Source organism: Lotus japonicus, chromosome 6, assembly GCF_012489685.1.
Source record: "Lotus japonicus ecotype B-129 chromosome 6, LjGifu_v1.2".
In the NCBI taxonomy this organism is placed as follows: domain Eukaryota; kingdom Viridiplantae; phylum Streptophyta; class Magnoliopsida; order Fabales; family Fabaceae; genus Lotus; species Lotus japonicus.
In genome coordinates this window covers 54,131,211-54,153,128 of record NC_080046.1, presented here as the reverse complement: position 1 = coordinate 54,153,128, position 21,918 = coordinate 54,131,211, and the positions used below count along the sequence as shown (strand labels likewise).

Here is a 21,918-nt window from a genome sequence, read left to right as displayed (position 1 = left end):
CCTTCTGTGCAACTTAAGCTTCTGTATTTAACAACTATTTAACAACTATCAATAATAATAATTAGCTTTTAATTCTTTTAATTATTCATAATTGTAAATCTGTTGTTGACCCATTCTTTGGGCTAAAGCCTACCGCTTGATTAGAGGATAATCAATAGGAATTTGTTAGCTTGATCCTAAAATTACGTCTGTCAACTTGTATATTTATACTGACAGACACTAATAACAATTATCAATTCCATAACCATTCACAATTTATCTCTCTAGAACAACCTCCTTCGCCTTCGACAATGGCAAGTTGATGCCAACACAACCCCTTCTTCCTTCGCTTCCCCTCCCGTCATTTAGGATTCAGAGCATGTTTAAGTACCTGCATCCACATAAAAGTCATGATAAATCTATGACTAGAGGAAGTGAGAAGGTGTACCATGCGTCTGGGTCCTTTCTCTAATCAGAGCATGTTTCAGTATATCTACTAAAAATAGCACCCAAAAATCTTTAAGGAGGACTTGCAACAACAAAACAGGTGAGAGAATATTTTGAATTAATGTGTTTTGTTCTCTGACTAAAACTCCTTTGAATTGAATTTTGGTATTGAGTCTGGTTGTTTTGTAACTTATGTTTGTTACAGAAGCATCCGTCTCAATTCTTAACAGGAAGTCTAATAATTTGCAGAGAATTGGCACTGATAGGTAGAGAATAACATTAGACTTTAACTTTCCTATTCATGATATATAAAATTGGATTGTTGGTTTTCATTCCTTCTCTTTAGATTTTCCTATATATTTGAAACACTATCTTACTGCTCACCATTTTCCCTATTGCAGAATCCTAGCAAATAATAAAGCCTCGAACAGAGGTAGAGGTAGATTTGATTATGGGTGTGGGGAGGCCAACTTTTCATTCAATTAAATAATTGCAGTAGGTTCCATTTTATGTTACATTTTTCATTTAAGTGTTTGATGACCATTTTTAATTCAGAAAGATAAAATAAATTTATGGCGCATTAAAAAAAATGAATTTTCTAGTGAAAATGGGAGAAAATATGTCACATCTACATGAAAAATAAACATTTTAAGTAGTTAATTTCAATTATTCTTTTCACGATGTGTTTCTTAAAATGATTCAAATTTTCCTGCATTGTGAGGTCTATCTTGAGTGAAATTGAAGAAATCATCTCTGAAATTCAATTGAACAACAAAATATTAAACACGTACATGCAGAGGTAAAAAGCAACAAACTTTGTTACTGTTACATAATGATGGAAACTAAAAATGAAACTTTTGCCAAGTTCCAACCGGGACCTAGAGTGAAGAAGGTGACATACTTGGGTATTGAATTGAATAACCAGATATTAAACACATGTCTAGTTTTTTACTAGAATAAAAACTTGTTGGTTCTAGAGATAAAAATTGTTATCTTTCAAAAAAAATCCCATCATCAATAATGTTATGCATCGATGTGTTCTAGAAGTTGATTTTAATTTGAAGGGAAAAATGCAGTGTTAAATGTTTATTATTGCATATTTGTTTTGATATTCAGCATACCTCATATCATGCATACAAGGAAGTGAGGGCTACTAGCTTCTAAATAATTCATTATAGAGAGATAAATGTAGTTAAACTAGATAAAATGCATTAAATTTGTCTTAAATTAAAATGAACTTCCAAAATTACCCTTTGTTATTAGTGTTGGAAAGTGGAAAAGAGAGAGAATAATTAATGAGACACATTTTACAAGTTAGAATTAATAAGGGCATCATTGGAAAAAATTAATTAATATAGCTCAAACTTTCATTTGGTTCTTATAAAAAGGACCAAGATTTTTCTTCTCTTTCATGCTTATAAATAGGACCGGAGGGAGTAGGTGCACGGAGGAAGAGAATGACATTTCTTAAGAGAATGTTAGGCTCACGTACAGTTCTGCCGTCAGTTGGCGGAACTGTGAGTCTAACCTCCTCTTGAGGACTGTCATTCTCTTCCTCCGTGCCACCTACAACATAATACATTTAGCTCTTTATAATGAATTATGTTTCGAACTAGCTTCTAAATAATTCATTATAGAAAGATAAATGTAATATGTTGTAGGTGCACGGAGGAAGAGAATGACAGTTCTTAAGAGAATGTTAGGTTCACAGTTCTGCCGTCAGTTGGCGGAACTGTGAGTCTAACCTCCTCTTGAGGACTGTCATTCTCTTCCTCCGTGCCACCTACAACATAATACATTTAGCTCTCTATAATGAATTATGTTTCGAAGCTAATAGCCTTCGCTTCCATTTAACGTGATATGAAATATGTGCTGAATGTCAAACCAAATATGCAATAATACATTTAACATTATACGTTTTGCCCTTCAAATTAAAATCAACTTAGAACACATTCGTGCATAACATTATTGATGATGAGATTTTTTTTAAGTCGATAATGGATGAAAACATGATAATAGTAATGCTAAAAATAAGATAATAATTTTATCTCTATAACCAAATTTTTTTTAAACAGTTGAAAACAAAAAATAATAATAAACATTTTCTGTAACAGTTGTTACTACAAAAAGATTTTCAAAATTAAAATTGTTTAAATCATAACTATGGTCAACAATGTTACAAGATAGATTGAATGAGTTAGCTATATTATCTATAAAAAGCGAAATGTTAAAATTGTTTGATTTTAAAACTTCAATAAATGATTTTGCAGCTCAAAAAGCAAGAAGATTATAAGTTAGAAAGTTACTTTCACAGTTGTGCACTGTGACACCCAGGGCCGACGAGGGCGGGGAGTGATCGCCGGTGCAGTGAGGCACGGTCAAGGAGCGGCTCCTTGCAGGCTTCTAGGCGAAGGGGCACATGAATGAATCAATCTCGCACCCGAACAAGAGGTATTCCGAGACTGTATAGATATGAGACTATACAGTTGAGGAGGACATAAAATATCTGATTTCCTTGGAGCAATATTATGATGGGTGACCTCTTTGGAAGTTTTCATGGGAAGTGCATGAGTGAGGACAAAGCACACTGAAAAGACCCGGTTGTTACCATGAGGCCAGTCGTCAGATCGAGATGTTACATGCACAACCTTTATTTTAAAATTACTAATTTCTAATTTAGTATTGATACATTGTTGCATTACTCTAATGACATGACTCACCATGTTCAATCTTGGAATCTAATATCTATTAGGAAACTTGAATACGAATAGTAAGTTCAAAAATGCAATTTTCTCAAACAAAGAAGGATCCCAAAAGGAGAACACTTCCTTCAATTATTTTAGAAATTGATTGTCTTATACTAGGCAAGACATAAAATGCTTATAAAAATTGAAAACTTTTTTTTTTTGATGAAATAGAAAACTTTTTGATGTCACAAAACAATAGCATGCGATAATGGAGTAAAGAGTGTAAATATTCATTGGCTTAATTACAACTTTCGTCCCCGACGTTTACCAATGCCACGATTTTGGTCCCCCACCTAATTTAATTACATGGATGGTCCCCAACGTTGTACGCTGGGTGCAACATTAGTCCTACCGTTTATTTCTTAATGGAGGAGGCTTACGTGGACGTCTAGTTGGAGAGAAAAAGGAGATCTGAGGAGAGAGGGGAGCACATGAGTATCACGTGAACCTTATATGAACCCATTATACCCAAATCTGAAACCCTAGGGATCTAAATCGCGTTACCTTCTTCGTTCCAGGGAGGTCAGGGGTTTGGGTATAATGGGTTCAGATAAGGGTCACGTGATACTCACGTGCTTCCCTCTCTCCTCATACCTCATTTCTCTCTCCAACTGGACGTCCACGTAAGCCTCCTCCATTAATAAATAAACGGTAGGACTAACGTTGCACACGACCTACAACGTCAGGGACCATCCATGTAATTAAATTAGGTGGGGGACCAAAATCGTGGCATTGGTAAACGTCGGGGACCTAAGTTGCAATTAAGCCATATTCATTTTGTAAACTATCAAATCTAGAAGTGGTTATGAAAATGGATGAAATAAAAACAGTATATAACACTGTTTTCTGCAACCACAATCTGGTTCACGCAAAAAGGAGAAGAAAAAAAAGGAGTAACTAATTAAAAGAGGCAAAATTGTAAGTTTATAATTTTTTTTAAAATGAATTAGTGGTTGCATCTCATCCGCCCAAATTGGGGTGAAAGTAAAATGAGAGGAACACTCCATCTCATTCCACCTTTAGTTTACAAATCCAAACAAAAGAACATTGCACCATTTCATTCCTTCCCACCATGCTCCATCAATCTAATTAACACAGCCTAGCTGTTTTCATTCAAAAAATAATATATATTAGGAACAAATGGTTTCGTTGAAGTTTCATTCCGTCAGCCAATCAGATTCCAATGATGTGTCACGTCAATTAATGAAATTAAATAAAAAGAAAATTTTTCTCATATCCTTAAAATCTGATTGATTGACGGTGTAAAAAAACTTTAAACCGTCCATGCATAGAAATTAAACTCTAGTATTAAATAGCATTGCTCACATGTGAATTCATAACATTTTTTTTATAGGCAATGAAATGAATATATTAAGTGAAGTACAAAGAGGTACTTCAACCCAATACAAAGAGATAGAGAAGAAAATGAGTACAAAAGCAAAAGATCTAAATAAAACAGAAAGAAAGAGAACCCGCCACCAACCCCACCTTGGAAAAAAGATCAAAGAAAGGGGTCTCATTAAAACCTTACTAGGATAAAACTCCCTTGGGAAAACCTAGTGAAGGAAAAAGAGTACCCCTTCCTAAGATCAAGATGAGACTTCCAAGATGTGAATTCATAACATGAACTGTATTTTCGTTTCCCCAATGACATACCAAAAATTCATTCAAACAAGAACTAACCAGTGAAGAAGGATCAATGCTTCAAATCTATAGCTAGATGAGTTTTAATTTCAGGCATGTGGGCTTTTTACTCCACAATTCATCATAATAATAAGGGAACTTTTCAATCCTACTTCACTCATTATTTTTATTCACCGATGTGGCCTTCTACTCCATAACTCCACCACTTGTAACTTACTTAATTTGCTGAGATTATAGGTAACTCATGATGCATGAAAAAGAGAGTACCATTGTCTACTTGTTCAAAATGCAACATAAATAAGTTAACAACCCCCCCCCCCCACCTCATAATTTATCGTCCCAATTATCAGTTTTCCTAATAACGCCCTCTTCTCCCACAGCAAAAAAATAATATTATTGTCATAATTAAAATTATTAATTTGTCAATCAAAATTCTAATTATGACAGAATTTTTATAAATCTAAGTAACGATGTGAGGGGAAGCCATGAAGCAGGCCATGAGACAAAGCCATGAGCAAGATTGCAGCATCCTTCTCATCCTGTGGCAAAGCCAAGCTCTTACTCAAGCTTATTGTCAATTCCTCGGAACCAAGCTTCTTTGTACCTCCCCCTCCAAGGTTAGGCTTCTTTTTCAACTCAGTTTTGGACTTCTTCCCTTTGATTTGCAACTTGTGATTTCTCTTCACATGAGGTTTCTGATCAGCTGCCGCCATGAGAGGGGCGCCATTTGCAGCAGCAGTAGAAGCGGCGGCAAGGGCACGTCTCGCTTTCCTTTGTCGAATCCCACAGGCGTTGCAAAGTGTCTGTTTACAACCAAAATAAAAATTTCAACATTTAGTTTAAATGGAGAAATAATTGAATGGCTCAAGTTCTACTTGCTTGAGTTCCCATTAAGTCATGAAATAAAAGAGCTTAACTAACTAATTGTTTATGTTCTCAACAATCGTCTAAAAAAATCGTTGTCCATAACTGCAATTGCGGCCACAATATCAAAGGTTTTTGAGTCAGAAGGATCACAATTGTAGCCGCATCAATTACATTTACATAACCTTCCGTAACTTTAAGGATCATGACACTTGTGTCCGCAACTACAACTTAAAATTATGTTGTACACTTCGTAATGACGATGACATTAAATTAAATGAAAAACATGGAGCTAATTATATATTTTTATACATAGAAATTGCTAAAATACAGGTAAAAAAAGGGGGGGAAAAGGTGTATGTACCTTGGGACCTCTTGGTCCACCCCTCCAGAGAGGGGTCTTGGTGGTGTTGCAATCAGCACAAACCCTAACAGCAGGGATATTACTGTTGTTGTTTGAAGGAATGTTGCAGCTGCTATTGTCAGTACTTCTTAGATGTTGTGGTAATGGTAGCTTTTGATTTTCTTGCTTATGCTCATCAGTGCTTTGGATTCCTGCTATGGCGTGATCAGAACTCGTTTGATCCGATACCATCAGTCTCCGCTTCATTCTTATCTTTAAAGGCATCCACTTTGCTGAACTATCCTCCTGATGATGATCACCTTGAAGATTTTCATTCCCATTTTCTAATTTCTTCCGGACAGTACTCAGCTTGAGGTCACTTCTGTAGTTTTCATCCTTTTCAACTGCTGGATGATCCCATGATCCGCTAGAAGGAACAGCCTTCTCTGCCTAAAGATCACATGCATCATTAAATTGATCAAAAGCAAACATAAATATACAAAATGTCCTAATTAAATAATCATGTAATTAAGATTTTCAGGTGCTCTATATACTTTTAGGGTTAATTCTGGTCCATCCATGAGTCATATTTTTATTATTAACATTTAATAAATTTTATTCCCTCATTTTGTGCTATAGTTAGTTTGAAGAGAAACTTTTTAACTTGAGAACTAGATTTTTCTTGGTTCACGATACTTTGAATCACACTTAAACTATGTGTCTAGATGTGTGAATATGTCTTAAATGACTCACCTCTTAGTTGTATATGGGTTCAAGCACCTATTGTGCTTGGTGAAATGAATCTTTGCTTACCAAGAGAAAAAAATACTCACCTCTTGATGATCACTTTGTAAGGGCTGTGGTTCCATGTAGTAAGATCTAGCTTCTTGATCTTGATCCGGGTTGTAGAGCGTAGAACATGATAATGAAGAAGAGGCTTGATCATGGTTTGTATTGAAGAGCTGGTGACTGTGATCTTCATAATTAAGATCAAAAGGCATAGAAGATACCTCATACTGATAAGTTGGTGTCATTGGATGAGTGTAGAGAGAGAGAGAGAGAGAGAGAGGTATGGATACTGCAACGGCCTACCTTTTGTCCACTAATAAAGTTAGAAGAAAGGGTTGGGAGAAAAGATAGAGAGAAGAAACACAAGGCCAAAAGGTTCTGAGCATTACAACTTACAAGCTTTAGTAAATAAAACTCATTTATAGGGAACAGATTACAGCCTAACCTAATCTAAAGACATTCACGTGACTTGAAGACAGAGATATGAAGGAGACAAATAAAAGAGACAAATTAACTCAGGAGGAGAGTGTGGAATGCTACAACGCTGACCCCGCCATGCGTATGACAAAAACGCTATTTTTCCAGATATTTTTTTACCCCACTGCTGCGCACTGCGCACACCTCTGCATTTTGCATAACTATCTTCTGTACTAACCCTAGCTAGTTGAAGTTAGAACGATGAAAGAGAGAATGTGATGGTAGCCACACATATATGACAAAGATAATGTACTCACACGTCTCAAACCAATAATTTGGTCACAGGAATAATCCTGTTGGTCAGATTAATTCTTTTCCACAAAAAATATATATCTTTGTAGTTTGTTATTCATCTTAAATATTATTCAGAGATGAAAGTGAGACGGGGTGAGGGTGACCCAGCCTAAGGCATACCCAAGCCGATTGTCAGATAAGGGAGACTCAATCTATGGGGCTATCGTGTGAAGCTGCTTGAATTTGACAACTTCATGTTCTCTTAGGAATTTATTGTACATAGGCCACTCTTAGAATTGAGGCCTAGATCCGAGATATGTAGTTCTACTACCACTGCCTTCCCTCTATAAAACACAACTTGTATTAGCCACGTGTAAGAGGGGCGGAAAATTAGGGTTATGCGCCCATATTTTCATCCCTGCACCACCTTGCTCACTTAAGCGAGCTTCTCCAGACCCTCCTGGGTAGGTTTTCTCAACCTTTAATTGATGCTCCTTTTTTTCCTAAATCTTCTTGCCTTTATCATCAAAATCGCCACACTACTATTTTCGGTAATATAATTCAAGTTACTAATGGTAAGGACAATCGATAATTTGGCTAGTCTTTCAGTTTCTAGTCATTAATTGAATACCAATGGTCAAAACCCATCAATACTTTGAATTTTATTTTTTGAAAATAGAAGCTTTTATTAGATGGAAAATGATCGATATTACAGTCAACACATAACAATGTGAGTAAAATCCCCCCAATACTTACATAGCAAAACCTAAAACCAAACTCGCCCCATAAAGCAATACAAGGAAGCGACATAAACATCCTGCAATATTAGCAAGTAAAACCCAGAGCCACAATCACGATGGTCAAACCCCTGATCAAGCATTAAATGAACAACGAGAAGAGGCATCTATCGGGGATCTAGAAGTGGCGAGGAGAAAACCTCGCAAACCCAACAAAAATAGAGCTCATCTCGGCATTGGCGGGTACACACGAATCAGCACATGACATCGACCAAAGATGAGAACAACATAACTAAACCATACTTCCAAGTGTCATAACAATGACAAGTCCAAAACTCTGGGAGCTCGCGAGCCACACCCGAAGGACCTCCTGCAACATTTAAATCGACTGGACCAGCACACCAGACAACGAAATTAGAGCAACGCCAAAGTCACCCCAACCCGAATATTTACTACTATATACCGACAACCAGGACTGTCAGTAATCAATGATCATATTATGAAGTTGAAGTTGTCAGTAATTTAAATTACTAATGGCTCTAGGTGACGATATGCATGGTGGCTGAATTTTACCGATTGTCTGTCGATAATGATCAATATAGTTCTTATTTTAAACCATTTTTGTTACTGATTGCACTCAAACAGGCGAAAAGTACTTACCAATGATCAAGCCATTGATAATATATATAGCGATAAGAGCTTGTAGTGTAAAACGGTGCAAGTTTAAAAACAAGTTCACTTAATATTCAAGTTTTATGAACTGAACTCTCGAAAAATGAGTTGTATTTTATTATTGTAAATAGTACCTATTAAATCTTATAATTGGGTCCTCCTTAATTATATTAAATCTTCCCTCTGCCTAGAAGCCTTATAAAGAGCTGCACCATATTCTTATTGCATCGGTGATCACTCATTTCCCCATTGACGCGATGTTACATGTGCTCTGTCCATGACATTCACGACTGTATGTTAATTAAAGCTAGAGCCATCTTCTTTTGTGTTGTCTTTTCTGTTTATTTACTTTCGTTTTGCTCGTGGTGGGGCGGCTGGGAGAGGAAAAAAATTGCATGACAACACGCGCCTCTTTGTGATAAACTACCTCACTGTTGCCAAAAAGCATTGAATCTTATATGGTCCTGGCAGCACAAGATTTTCTGAACTCTGTTGGCTTATTATATAGCAGGCTCAACTTTTAACATCAATCCACTCTCAGCTAGCCATCTTTTATTTTTTCTTTTTTCCTCCCTAATTAAATATAGGGTAAAATTATCCCAACTCTAAGTGGTCCAATACTATTTTAATATGTGTTTAGTAAATTTCAACTCATATCATGTTTTAAAATTTTATTCGGCCACCTAAAACTAGAGTGAAATTATTCCAATTTTATGTGATCTAGTAATATTTTAATATGTTTTTAAGAAAGTCTCAACTCATAGCATTTCTCTCCAATTGAATTTAATTGAACATTGTAAGAGTTAAATTCTATTACTAAATCAAAATAATTTACATGGATAAAATGAATTGTGGGAAAGCTCTCTTTCCCTCCAATTGAAGCAACATATTTTCCGGTCCACAATTGCCAGTTTATATATAATGAAAGTAATTTTTTATGATATCAAGGTAGGCTACGTATGCTGTTTGTAAATCACTATATCTTTGAATTGCATGTACATATTTGACACTGGGGTTGAAGGTGACGGCGATGGGGACCGTATACTGTGAAATGATGCAACTGGTGTGTGAATGATATGAAGTCAGTCCAAAGTCATATATAGTAAGAGGGCCATGCAAATTCAGCTACGTGACAGTTTATTTGCTCTCACTGCCAGAAGCCCAGTGGGCCATGGGCCCATGGCCCCCTTCTCTATCTATCTCTCTCTCCTAGATCTGAGTATCAGAGTATATTATGGTGGGTGCAGAAATTTCATGGGCGAGGCAAGGGTGAGAACTATTGAAATTTAAGATTGCATATACTTTTGTGAAATGTTCTTGTTAATTTTGTTTATGAACCTTGGCCGTGGGTATATATGTATATAAGCAATTAAGCATGTTAGTTTCTTAAGGAAAGAAGTTACTTCTCCACATTTGAGCTTCCAAGTCCAACCATTAGCATATCCTAAGTCCCTAGATTAGCACTCACCTTCTTTTAATCGTTCAAGATAACACACACATTCGTGGTCGATTGACAGAGATACATAAATTTTTCTTTTGAAAAAAAAAATCAGTACTTGTTTGTGTAGTTACACAACCCATCAGATCTAGGAGCATATATTTGGGGTTGTCGAATGGTCAGGCCGACTAGAGTGTGAATGGTTGACCTAAACCCTAACATGTAAACCTCAACCCGCCTAAACACAGCCTGAACGAGGTAGGTCGGCATCAAGTTAGGCAAGTCAGCGTCAGGTCGGGTATGTTAATGTCGAGCCGGCGGGTCAACCCTAGGTAGGACAAGACGACACCTCATCGCCTCTGTCGTGTTGAGCGGAACAACATCAGGTCGAGAGGGTCAACAACAGGTCGTGCGTCAGGTCACATAGGTTTGGCAGGCATAATTGGTGGGTTGGATTTAGGGTTCATAGTTTATTTTAAGGTTTAGGGCTAATTTTAAAGTTCAAAGCGAATCAATCAAGTTTGAGTTCGGTTCAACGTCGGAGAAATCATGTCAACATTAAGTGGGGCAGTTCGATGTTGGTTTAGGTGGGTCAAAGTAAAGTCGGGTAGATCAGCGCCGAGACGGCCTGCTATGCGCTGGGCAAGTCGGTCGCTAAGGTCAGGTTTAATTTAGGGATAATTTTAGGGTTCAAGTTAGATTTAGGGTCGAATTGAGGGTTTAGGTTCGGTTTTATAGTACTTTGGAGTCGGTTTTTGAGTTTGAGGCCAATTTTAGGGTTCACAACGGATTGGCATCGGGTCCAGCGTGTCGGCGTTGGTGTTGGGGTGAGTGGTTCGACGTTGGGTTGGAGGGAGGGAGGGAGGAGGAGAGAGAGAGAGAGAGAGAGAGATGATTTTTTATAATTTTTTCTCAATGAAATAGGATATCCCTTCATTTTTTTTCTGGAATGCTTTTTTGGTACATCAGAAAGATATATTGCACCCGCTAGTAATCGATCCCTGAACCTCCCCTTACCAAACTCATATGTCCCTCAGCTCCTACCACTTGAGTTATCTTACTGGACATTTTTTTTTTGGAATGCTGATTTGGAATTAGTAAATTTGTTTGGATAAAAATTCGTGAATTGAAAATTAGTTTATACAATGAAAAAACTTTAATTGTTTGAAAGTAAGTATTGAGATTTTCCCGTTTATATTCTTCGATTACGAGAAGATTATCATCATCATCTTAAGTTGTACATTCATATAAATAGTTTTTGACATTATTAAATTTAAATAATTAGGAACTTAAATTAATGAATAAAATCTATAACCATGCCATAAATTTGATTTAATTTCATATTACAATTAAATCAAATTGAAATATAGGAAATTAGTCGAATTAAATTAATCTAATAAAATAAAATAAATATAAACGTTAATCATTAATTTTGATAATTATGTATGTAAGATAAGAACAATTTTAAATTATTGACATTACTAAATTGTACAAAATTAGTTAAATTTACAACAAATTATATGATGTGAAATTTTATTTCTTAAATTAACTAACCTAAATATATATTAAATAATATGTTTTTAGTAGCGAATGCCTCTGCGAATTCTCTAGCGTTTTCCTTTTCTTGTTCTTTCCTAGTACTTTCTTATCAACAAATGAAATTTGCATTTGTTCGAAGAAGAAAAAGATTATTGATATTTATGTCATTCAAACCCCTTTTTTTTTTGAAATGTATGTCATTCAAACCTGACTATATATTGCGAGGTGAAATTGTCAAACCATACTAAATTCAATTTCTATGAACATGTTTATGTATTTATTTCTTTTTAATATAGCTTTGTATCTATTAGAACTTCTAATTAAATATTTCAATTATTAGGATAAAAATAAATTTTAATTAATATATAGCATACTTTTGGTCACTCTTATCATTAGTTTAATACATTTACTTATACTAGCTACTATACTGTATAACAAAAGAGCTTCGAATATTGGATGGGAGGGGTCAAAATGATATAAAAGAAAAATGAGGAATAAAAAGGAAAGAAAGTGAAAATAATACAATTTTTAAATTGTTTTGATGTATGTAAATAATAGAGGAAATCTCATGAGTATATTTTAAGAAAATACTGATAAAAATTAAATATTTTGTAAAAATTAAAGAACTAACTACATCCTAATGCTGCGAACGAGTCACCGCACCAGCTAATATACTACATATTATATACATTACACATTTAAGTACATTTTGTGAAAGTATCACATTGCTTTGAAAATAAATAAATAAATAAATATAATGAAAACCCATAAGTTCAATCCATTCCATATATGGCATTCCAGATTTTCTACTCATGTGGGAGATATTAGAGTAATGATTCTTCCACTTTTTTCTCGCATCTTTCTTTCCCTCTTCCTCATGTCCCTTCCTCCCTCCCTCTTTTCTCTTGCATAATAATGCTCCCTCTATCCCAGAAACATTGACGACAATGCAACTATAAATTGTTGTTCTAACCATATGAGTCTGCAATATAGTGATTCACCCAAAAAGTATAGACAAGCCCTTTTGAGATGGAGAACATAATCATGACTTATAAGGACAAGGATGGAAATGTTAGGCTGCTACCTGGGTACAAGTTTGATCCAACTGATGAGGTTCTTGTGGGTTATTACTTGAAGAGGAGGGTCTTTGCTCAACCTCTTCCTTTTCAAATCATCCAAGATTTTGATCTGTTTCAGACTGAGCCATGGGGTCTGCCAGGAGGAGTGATAAGTGCCATATTTTCCTAGTTTTCATACACATTGTAGGCACTTATCTCAAGTGGTTTATGAGAAATCCCTATTAGTTTCTCTCATCTTGATTGGAATTTGTTATTTGATTGAGAGTTAAGCTCAAATGTGTTTTATGACTGATTATATTCTCAAATTTTGATGTAGGGTCTAAGTTCTCAAGGAAAAAGACATATTTTTATGAGACTTAGAGAATTTCTGGATCAGCAGGGTGCCCAGCGATTGTCAGTAGCCGCCCAGCGCTTAGGGAGGTTACAGAAACCCAACCTTGAAGTAACTGGGCGCCCAGTGCCCATAAAGGGCCGCCCAACACTCTGCACATATATAAAGTTCATTATAAAAGGATTTTCTTCATTTTCAGAGAGGGAACTCGATTTTGGAGAGAAAAAAAAGAGAGAAGAACAGAACCAGAGTTGAGAGAAAGGAAACCCACGAAGGAAGGAAGATTTCTCGCACCCTCCGTCGAGCTGGGGACACGCCGATGACGGCACGGATCATCTCCTTCTTCTCCGTTCTTTTTGTAAGCTTTAGAGCATCCATGGAAATGGATAGCTAACTCTCTTTGGTTGGGGTTGGATGTAGTCTTTTATCTTAAATGTATCCATCTTGATTCTCATGTATAAATTCATGTTTCTATGTGTTGATTTAAATGATCTATCTTGCTCTTAATGCTTGTTTTAGAATGATCAACTAAAACTTGTTCTTGGGTTTGATTAAGTAGTGGAAACTAGTTACTTGAATCTGAAATAGATAGGATCATCTAGTGATTTTAGTTCTAGGAATGGAATTAATTTCATTAGTCAAGTAACATCTAATCTTAATACAGCTTGTTTTCTTAATTATTCAAGGGATTGATGGTTAGAAAGTGAGTTGAATGATCCTTTTTATGAGGGAACTATGAAAAGGATAAGAAATGATGTGATGATATTCAACATATGAAGTAATTTATATATGAAATCATAAGGATACTGAAGAGTTAATCGGCGAAATCCAATTCCAACCGTTTTCTCCGCTTGTTTACACACCGTTTTATTACCACCTTCTTCTAGTTTTGCAACTTAGTTTAAAACAACCAATCAAATGTTTCTTGAACTCTTTGCTTAAGTAATTTAGCTAAAGAACGACATTGTATTTCTAATTCCTTGAGGACGATAAAAACCATTTACTGTGCTACAATTGAATCTTGAAAGGGATTTGAAAGTAGTTGTGGTAAAAACCTTTCAACAAGGAGGTTGGTGAAACAGTTTTATTTTCAAATCTCTCTTTTTCATTGTTCCATGAACACTTACAACACACACTTTAGCATTATCTTTACAACATTCTCATTTTTTATAATTCATGTAGGTTAATTTGAATAAATTGGAAGTGAGATTCATATTTCACATTGTTCCATGATCCCTTTAATCTTAATTTTATGACCCTTGTGCTAACCCAAAGAATGAGCATAGTGTCCTGTCACAGAAAAAAATCATGTCACATAAGTGTTTGTGTGTTGTTTTCAAGTGGGAATAAACCAAATGATAATCTTACTTTAATTTGTGTTTGTAGATGGAAAAAAATTCAATGGGCGCAAGTGCTTCTTCTACAACACTATGGGTCGTGACCTTGAAAATTTTGATGTTAGAGTTGTTGGAAGTGGCGAGTGGAGAGTTATGGAGAAAGAAAAAGATGTTCACATCCCTCAAAACAATCAGGTGGTTGGGAAGAGAAACACCTTAAATTTCTGGGAAGTGCAAGGAATATGTGCTAAGAGGACCAAATGGGTGATGCATGAGTTCCTCCTTGCGTTAATAGCTAACCCAACTAAGGTAAAGAACATAACATTGACTTACTAACTATTTAGGTTCTACATTGATTAGAGATACAACCAAATAAGTCTTTATAAAGGGTTGAGAAATTCTAAGTACCATTTTAAATTAGCTTTTGAGGTAGAGTAAGACCTAGCTCGAATTCTAAGTACCAATTTTCATTGTCATCAAAATTGAGTAGAGATTTAGAGTAATCTTTTGAATTATCATGAGAATGATTGGTTGGCACATAGGATCATATCAAAGTCATTTCATTTTGTCTTAGTCATCTTCAGCATCACATTATTGAACTTTGTTACTCAAATTAATGCAAATGACAAATTGGGTTGTGTATCGCATTTTTCAGAGTAAGAATGAAAAGAAGTTGAATAGCACTAAAGAGTCTAATGCCGAAAGTTTCAACGGTGGTAAAAATAATGGAAGTGCTGAAGTCAAAGATCTATTGAAGTAAAAAGCGGAAGTTTCTTAGACGCACCAATGATCCCTTTCTTAAGTGAGGGTATTGAATCACCCTAAGCAAAAACATTTCCATGGCCTCTTTATTGGTGTTTTCTTAGCTCGTAATTGACTAATAAGTGATTGATTAATGCAATAAATGTTATATCATTACATATAGTAGTAAGTTTTAAAATTAACATTTTAGTCATTTGATAGTACAAATATTTATATAAAAGAGGCTATGTGAGAACAACTATGCCTAAAGATACATGTCTAGATGTTTTCTCCTACACTTTGAATCAAATATCGATTACAATACTAAATACATTTCAAGGGATTTCTAGTTTTTGTAATAATATGCAGTATGCATTTAATTTAATTTAATTTATTTAACTAAAAGTCCTCCTAGGAAAAATTTAATCGAATATCTCAAGTGTTTTTTTGTGGATAAATTTTTTTGTTTTCAATCAGAAAAGTTCACTAGGTATTATGCTATTGATTTTAAATGATTTACAAAATATATTTTTATGAAATATAATAAAAATAGTATATAAATAAACTTGTGCAACCCACGTGCATTCTTAAAATTTATTGTGTTATTAATATTAATTATATTATTAGATATATTATTTTTTGAAGTTTAAAAATTATTCTATCATGATATTAATAATCTACATTAAGAAGATAAATAACTAAAATGTTATATCAATTATATATAAAAAAATTAGTGGGCAGTTTTTTTTTTTTGACTTGGGGGAGTTTTTTTTTTTCATTGGGGCTTATTTTTTTGGGGTGTGGATTTTTTTGAGGCTTCTTTTGTTGACTCATCATGTGTTTTGATCCCCTTTGATATCAATACAATTTATGCTTTCAAAAAAAATAAAATATATAAAAATATTTAATGAAAATATTGATTAAATTAATAATTGAGACTAAAAACTATGAATGAACATAATAATATTTACTAAATTAGATTAATTATTAAGTGAGAATTCCTCCAAAGTTATTAATTACTAATGAATCACAAAATAATAAGAAATGAAATAGTAAAATAATAAGAAAGTTAATGATTACTTATGCCAAAGTTTATAAATTAGTTTAATAATATTCTTAATCATGACTTAAAAATATAGATTTACTGACTAATATTTATATTTCTAAATTTTATAAAAATTAAAATAATCAACATATTATAGCATCCGTCATCATTAATAAGTACCTAAAAAATATGACTGCGAAACATATTTAAAAATAATTTAAAAACAGTATCAACTAAATTTAATTTTGATTTAAAATATTAACTCTGCTTAATAGTTAGTAATATTTAATTATTATGAAAATAATTAATATTTGATTATTATGAAAATTATTAATATTTAATTATAAATTAGAAAATTATTTTTTAGTAAAATTAGCTTCATAGAGAAACCATAAGAATGTTAATTATGACTTATGACAAAGTTTATGAATTTATTTAATAATATTTTTAATCATGACTTAAAAATATATTAATTGAATAATATTTTTATTTTTGATTCAAAAATAATATTTTTATTGCTAAACCTTATAAAAATTAAATTGAATATTAATAATTATAACATCCATCATCATTAATAAGTATATAAAAAATTCAAAGCCTAAAAAAATATGACTGCGAAACATATTCAAAAATAATTTAAAAACGAATTAACTAAACCTAGAGCTTGAATTTTCTCTCAACGGGTCTCCGCCTTGACTCCCCCAAGAAGATGTGACCCAAACCGTACTCCTCATTAAGATTTTTTTCTGTTCCAAGAGAATTCATTGCATATAAGATATCCAAAAATACGAGGATAATTAGACAAAATAAATTGGGTCTTTTGGTCTTGACCAAGGTATCTTCACAGCCGACAGCCGTGAAACTAATCCTTCGCTCCACGGTCAGTGCACTAAGCGGTAGGGGGCTGACCAAAGAGTTTAAAAATAGGAAGCGCACCTTTTTCCTTTGTCGGTATAAAATACCTTAAAATTTTGACAAAAAATGAATGCCTGAAATCTGGACTTGAAAACCCAAAATGAAATATTAGCCCAATGTCTCAGAATATTCTCAACTTGACCAAAAAATATATTCTGTATTATGGGCTGAGTACCATACAATTATTTTGTATCTTGATTCTTTTGTTTTTTTTTTATTATGAGTTGAGTATCCCTCGTACTCCCAATAATTAATGCATTTCTTTGCCTATAAAAAAAAAATTGTATGTAGACTTTGTTCTCCAAGAGCCTTTCGTTTTCGACCAGAAAAATAAAATAATAATTAAGCGTGTGTCTACCTGCTCCACCTTTACATGAATTGAGAAGAGGTTTGTGCTGTAATAAGATATGATATAACTTTGACAAAAAAACCAATTATGTAACTTTATTTTTTTTAGCCCAAGGTATCTACTGCCGTCAACAGTGATTAATTCCCTCGTTGTGTGTGCTCGTATTCGGCGGTAAGCAATTAACCACAAAATGTGCTCTATTCTCATGAATAATTATTAAACTCCCGACCTCATGATTAATATTGATTTTTTTTATAGGCAAATGTAAGTCGTTAGTAATGTTAGTCAATTAAATACTTCACTAGGTTTGAACTCTGACTCCTTCACCCTTCATTCCCTCCCAACTATTATATTCCATAACTCTTATCATTTCACTTAATAATCGAGGACATTGATTAAGATATGATATAACTACTTATTCATATTGTGCATAGCATACTACATTATTGTTGACCAGTGTGGGTAACTACTCACTAGCTGTGTCAAATTTTGCTATGCATAGTTGACTCTTCATCGCCTATCTTAAAAATAAAAATATATATTCCTTGTCCCACTCACCTCACCTTCAACCATTTACAATGGTTTGTTTAGTTTACCCCCTCTCAACACCACTTTTTCTCTTCCTAACACTCAACATCATCTTCTCTCTCCAATTCAACACTTTCTCAACAATTACCCACTCCAATGGTTTTCTCTCAACACCCTACCCCACCACTTTTTTATTTCATATTTTTATTTAATTTTATATTTTTGTTTTTATTATTTACATAAAATTACAATTATTGTTTTAAATTAAATTAAACAATAAACACTTAACAATTTAATTTGGATCTTGATAATTGTTGGGATATTGAGGACGTTGGTAGGAAAATTGATTTGGATCTTGATAATTGTTGGGATGTTGAGGACGTTGGTTGAAAAATTGACCAGGATCTTGATAATTGTTGGGATTTTGATGACGTTTGTTGGGAAATTGATTTGGATCTTGATAATTGTTGGGATTTTGATGACGTTGGTTGGGAAATTGATTTGGATCTTGATAATTGTTGGGATTTTGGTTGTTATATGGGTAGTTAGATGAATTCTGGGTGTTGAAATGGTGATTGTTGGGATCCATTTCAAAACAAAGGCTAATAGAAAGATAATAAGATGGTGAGAGAGATAATAAGAGAGTGAAAAACGTACTTGGTTTTTTTTTTTGTGTCCAAATCAAACAAATCAAGTCTCTATTTATAGAGGAAAAAAAGTTATGAATTTTAGTTAAAAATTTTTTTTTTTTTCAACCAGATAATTCAGTTTAAAAATTTTATAAAAAAAAAATCCGCCGGACCATATGAGCACGCCATGCGTCCCATCCAATCCCCAGCCCGTTTCTCTCTCTCCTTTCCCTTGCCACCCACACCCCCTGTCTGCGCGTGAGGTACACACGCCTATGAAGGGCCTCTCACACGTTGACACGTGGCACCGGACCAGGCTCTCAACTTTGTTTACTCCTCTCAACATCTCACTCCTCCACATCACCCTCAACAAACTCTCAACAACCAGGGACGGAACTAGAAAAATTATTGTAGGGGGGCAAAAATTTCAAATAAAGTTTACAATATCTATTACTATATTATGTTATTATAGACATAAAACTCAAGTAAAAATTTACAATGGTGATTTTTACTGAAAAAATACTAACACAACACTCACCTTAACACTTTTATTGTAACAAACTATTAATTAACACTCATTTGTATAGGACCCAATTAAGATATGAGTCACTTCCAATTTATTAGGACTCACATAAATAAATGAGAACTATTAAAAAGAACGTTAGCTAGCATTTTTTCATATTATTATTGGTTACAACTCAATAGCCACATGACAAGTTGCTGGGGTGATTTACAAGAGAAACAATATCAATACATTAAAGTTTAAAGTTTTGTTCATATATCATTTGCATTTCCACCATATCAAATATAAAGTGGAAAGAAAAAAATGAGTGATATGATAGATAATGTAAAAAAGTTTACAAAAAAGAGTGAAAATGAGATGAAAATAAAAAATGGAGTGTATATGTATCAAAATTTGTATCAATATGTCTTCTGATGTATAAAAAAAAAACTGGTATCAATATATAAATGCTCAAACACTACAGAATCAAGAGAAAATTAAAAGATAAATACGGTTGTCATAACAAAAAAAAAAAGTAGTGAATGAATATATATATATATAAAAATTGTCAACTCCTTATACTATGGACTGTGAGATGGAGACGCAAGCCTCCAACCCCCCGGACGGCGGTGGTGGTGGTTCTCTGCACAGGGAAAAGCCCCCGGAAGGGGACGGGAAAACGCATCGTATGTCATTCAGGGACAAACTCATGGGAGGGGCGAAGGCTGATGCCCCGAAGGAAAGAGTGGATCTTTTTGAGCAGGGAAAGATGAGAATGGAATTTGTGGGGGGTGACCCGAGACTACCAAGAATTGTGGTGGATAAGTCTGTCATTGAGAACATGTGTGCTCCTTGGAAAGAGGCCCTGGTGGTGTGCCTTCTAGGCAAAAAATTGGGATACCGGGTGATGAAAGCTAAGCTGGCGTCTACCTGGAGATTATCAGGAGATTTTGAATTGTTGGATGTGGGAAATGGGTTCTTCATGGTCAAGTTTGACGTGGTGGAGGATCGTAATAAGGTGATTGGGGGAGGTCCGTGGATGATCTTTGATCATTATCTAGCGGTATCCACTTGGAGTGCGGAATTCATTTCACCAGCGGCAAAAGTGAAGAAGACTCTAGCCTGGATTCGTATCCCAGGATTGAATGTGGCTTTCTATGACGAAAGCTTCCTGATGTCTGTGGCTCAAGTGATTGGTACGCCAATTCGAGTAGATATCAACACGCTACGAGGTGAACGAGGTCGCTTTGCAAGGATCTGTGTCGAACTGGATTTATCCAAGCCGGTCTACGGGAAAATCATGATTGAGGATTATTGGTACAACATAGAATATGAGGGTCTTCACATCATCTGCACCAAATGTGGGTGCTATGGACACAGGAGCAGGGAATGCACCACTCCACCTCAATCGAAGGTGAAAGAGAAAGAGCAAGCAGAACCGCAGATGAAGGAGAACGAGATGTCAGTTGAAGAGGGTGCTAACTCAACGCCGCCAGGCGGCGTGGCGGGCGGACACAAGGTGCAACCCGAGCCCAGAAACGACATTGAAACGGTTGCCCATGAGGTGATGGAATCTCCGACAATTGTGGCAACCAATAATGATGATTGCATGGAAGTTGCTAATTCTAAGGAGGGGGGCCCACAGAAAAAGATTTCAAATTTGAAACCACCAGAGGAAATATTTGGTGAGTGGATGGTGGTTTCAAAGAAGAAAAAGAAACTGACGAAACAGATGGCTCAAAAAGTGGAAGTCAAAACCAATAAAGACAAGGGAGTTAATGCTAATCATGGGCAGCATAAATCAAAAACCAATCATGGGGCTCTAAAATCCAAGGAGGTGAAGTCAATGCTACCTAGTCTTCAGCCTAAGAATGTGCAAGGCTTGAAATTTGGCATTGGTAGTGGGCTCGCAACAACTTCAACAAGTGATACAAAAAAGAGAAGGGCGCGTGGAGAAGAGTGGGAGACAGCGGTGCGTGATATGAAGGCAAAGGAAATTAAAATGGGGCCCTCAAGTAGTAACAAAATTGTTTTTGGGGGTTCCAGTGAGAGTTTTGGAGAAATAGATGACTACATGGCAAGGTTAAGAAACCTCCCTGCTAATGGATATAGGGATACTGCAGGCTCAAGCAGGCCTATGGGAATTACAATTCATGATAAGTAAACCCTATGTTTGCCTCGTTGGGGGCCAAGGGACTATGTCCCCTAATTATTGTACATATTTAATGATAGAGTTTGAAGACTTTACTATTGTTTCTTGGAACATTAGGGGTGCCATGCATGAGAATGGCAAGTTATATGTGAAAGATTTGGTGCAACATAAGAAACCAGATATCTGCATTATCGTCGAACCTCGCTGCAGTTTTGCCAGAGTTCGTCATTTTTGGAACTCTCTGAGTTTCTCTCCTATCTTCCTGGAAGAGGCAGTCGGTTTTAGAGGGGGAATCTGGGTGTTGAAAAATGACAGCACTGCTGTGTCCACTAGTGTAACATCCCGATCTGATGACTGGCCTCACGGTAACAACACGAATCTTTTCAGTGCGCTTTGTCCT

The 21,918-nt window shown here is 35.0% G+C and overlaps 3 protein-coding genes and 1 long non-coding RNA gene across 4 annotated transcripts; 3 read left to right on the top strand and 1 right to left on the bottom strand.

Annotated features, from left to right (window-relative positions):
- The first annotated feature begins 248 nt into the window (after nucleotides 1-248).
- On the top strand, nucleotides 249-3,116 carry LOC130724403 (uncharacterized). Its single transcript, XR_009014492.1, has 4 exons — nucleotides 249-526; nucleotides 632-692; nucleotides 828-921; nucleotides 2,697-3,116. It is a non-coding gene; the product is annotated as an uncharacterized LOC130724403 (long non-coding RNA).
- Nucleotides 3,117-5,199: 2,083 nt separating this feature from the next.
- On the bottom strand, nucleotides 5,200-7,513 carry LOC130726789 (GATA transcription factor 21-like). The gene is made up of 3 exons (XM_057578096.1): nucleotides 6,858-7,513; nucleotides 6,046-6,474; nucleotides 5,200-5,620 (listed from the first exon to the last, which is right to left on the bottom strand). Exons 1-3 carry the CDS (start codon nucleotides 7,056-7,058, stop codon nucleotides 5,270-5,272), a joined length of 981 nt encoding a protein of 326 aa, XP_057434079.1. The 5' UTR covers nucleotides 7,059-7,513; the 3' UTR covers nucleotides 5,200-5,269.
- Nucleotides 7,514-12,954: 5,441 nt separating this feature from the next.
- LOC130725579 (NAC domain-containing protein 83-like) lies at nucleotides 12,955-15,417 on the top strand. The gene is made up of 3 exons (XM_057576797.1): nucleotides 12,955-13,141; nucleotides 14,707-14,966; nucleotides 15,313-15,417. The coding sequence occupies exons 1-3, from the start codon at nucleotides 12,955-12,957 to the stop codon at nucleotides 15,415-15,417; spliced, it is 552 nt and encodes a 183-aa protein (XP_057432780.1).
- Nucleotides 15,418-19,949: 4,532 nt separating this feature from the next.
- On the top strand, nucleotides 19,950-21,530 carry LOC130725578 (uncharacterized). The gene has a single exon (XM_057576796.1). It carries the CDS (start codon nucleotides 19,950-19,952, stop codon nucleotides 21,528-21,530), a length of 1,581 nt encoding a protein of 526 aa, XP_057432779.1.
- The last annotated feature ends 388 nt before the right edge of the window (nucleotides 21,531-21,918 follow it).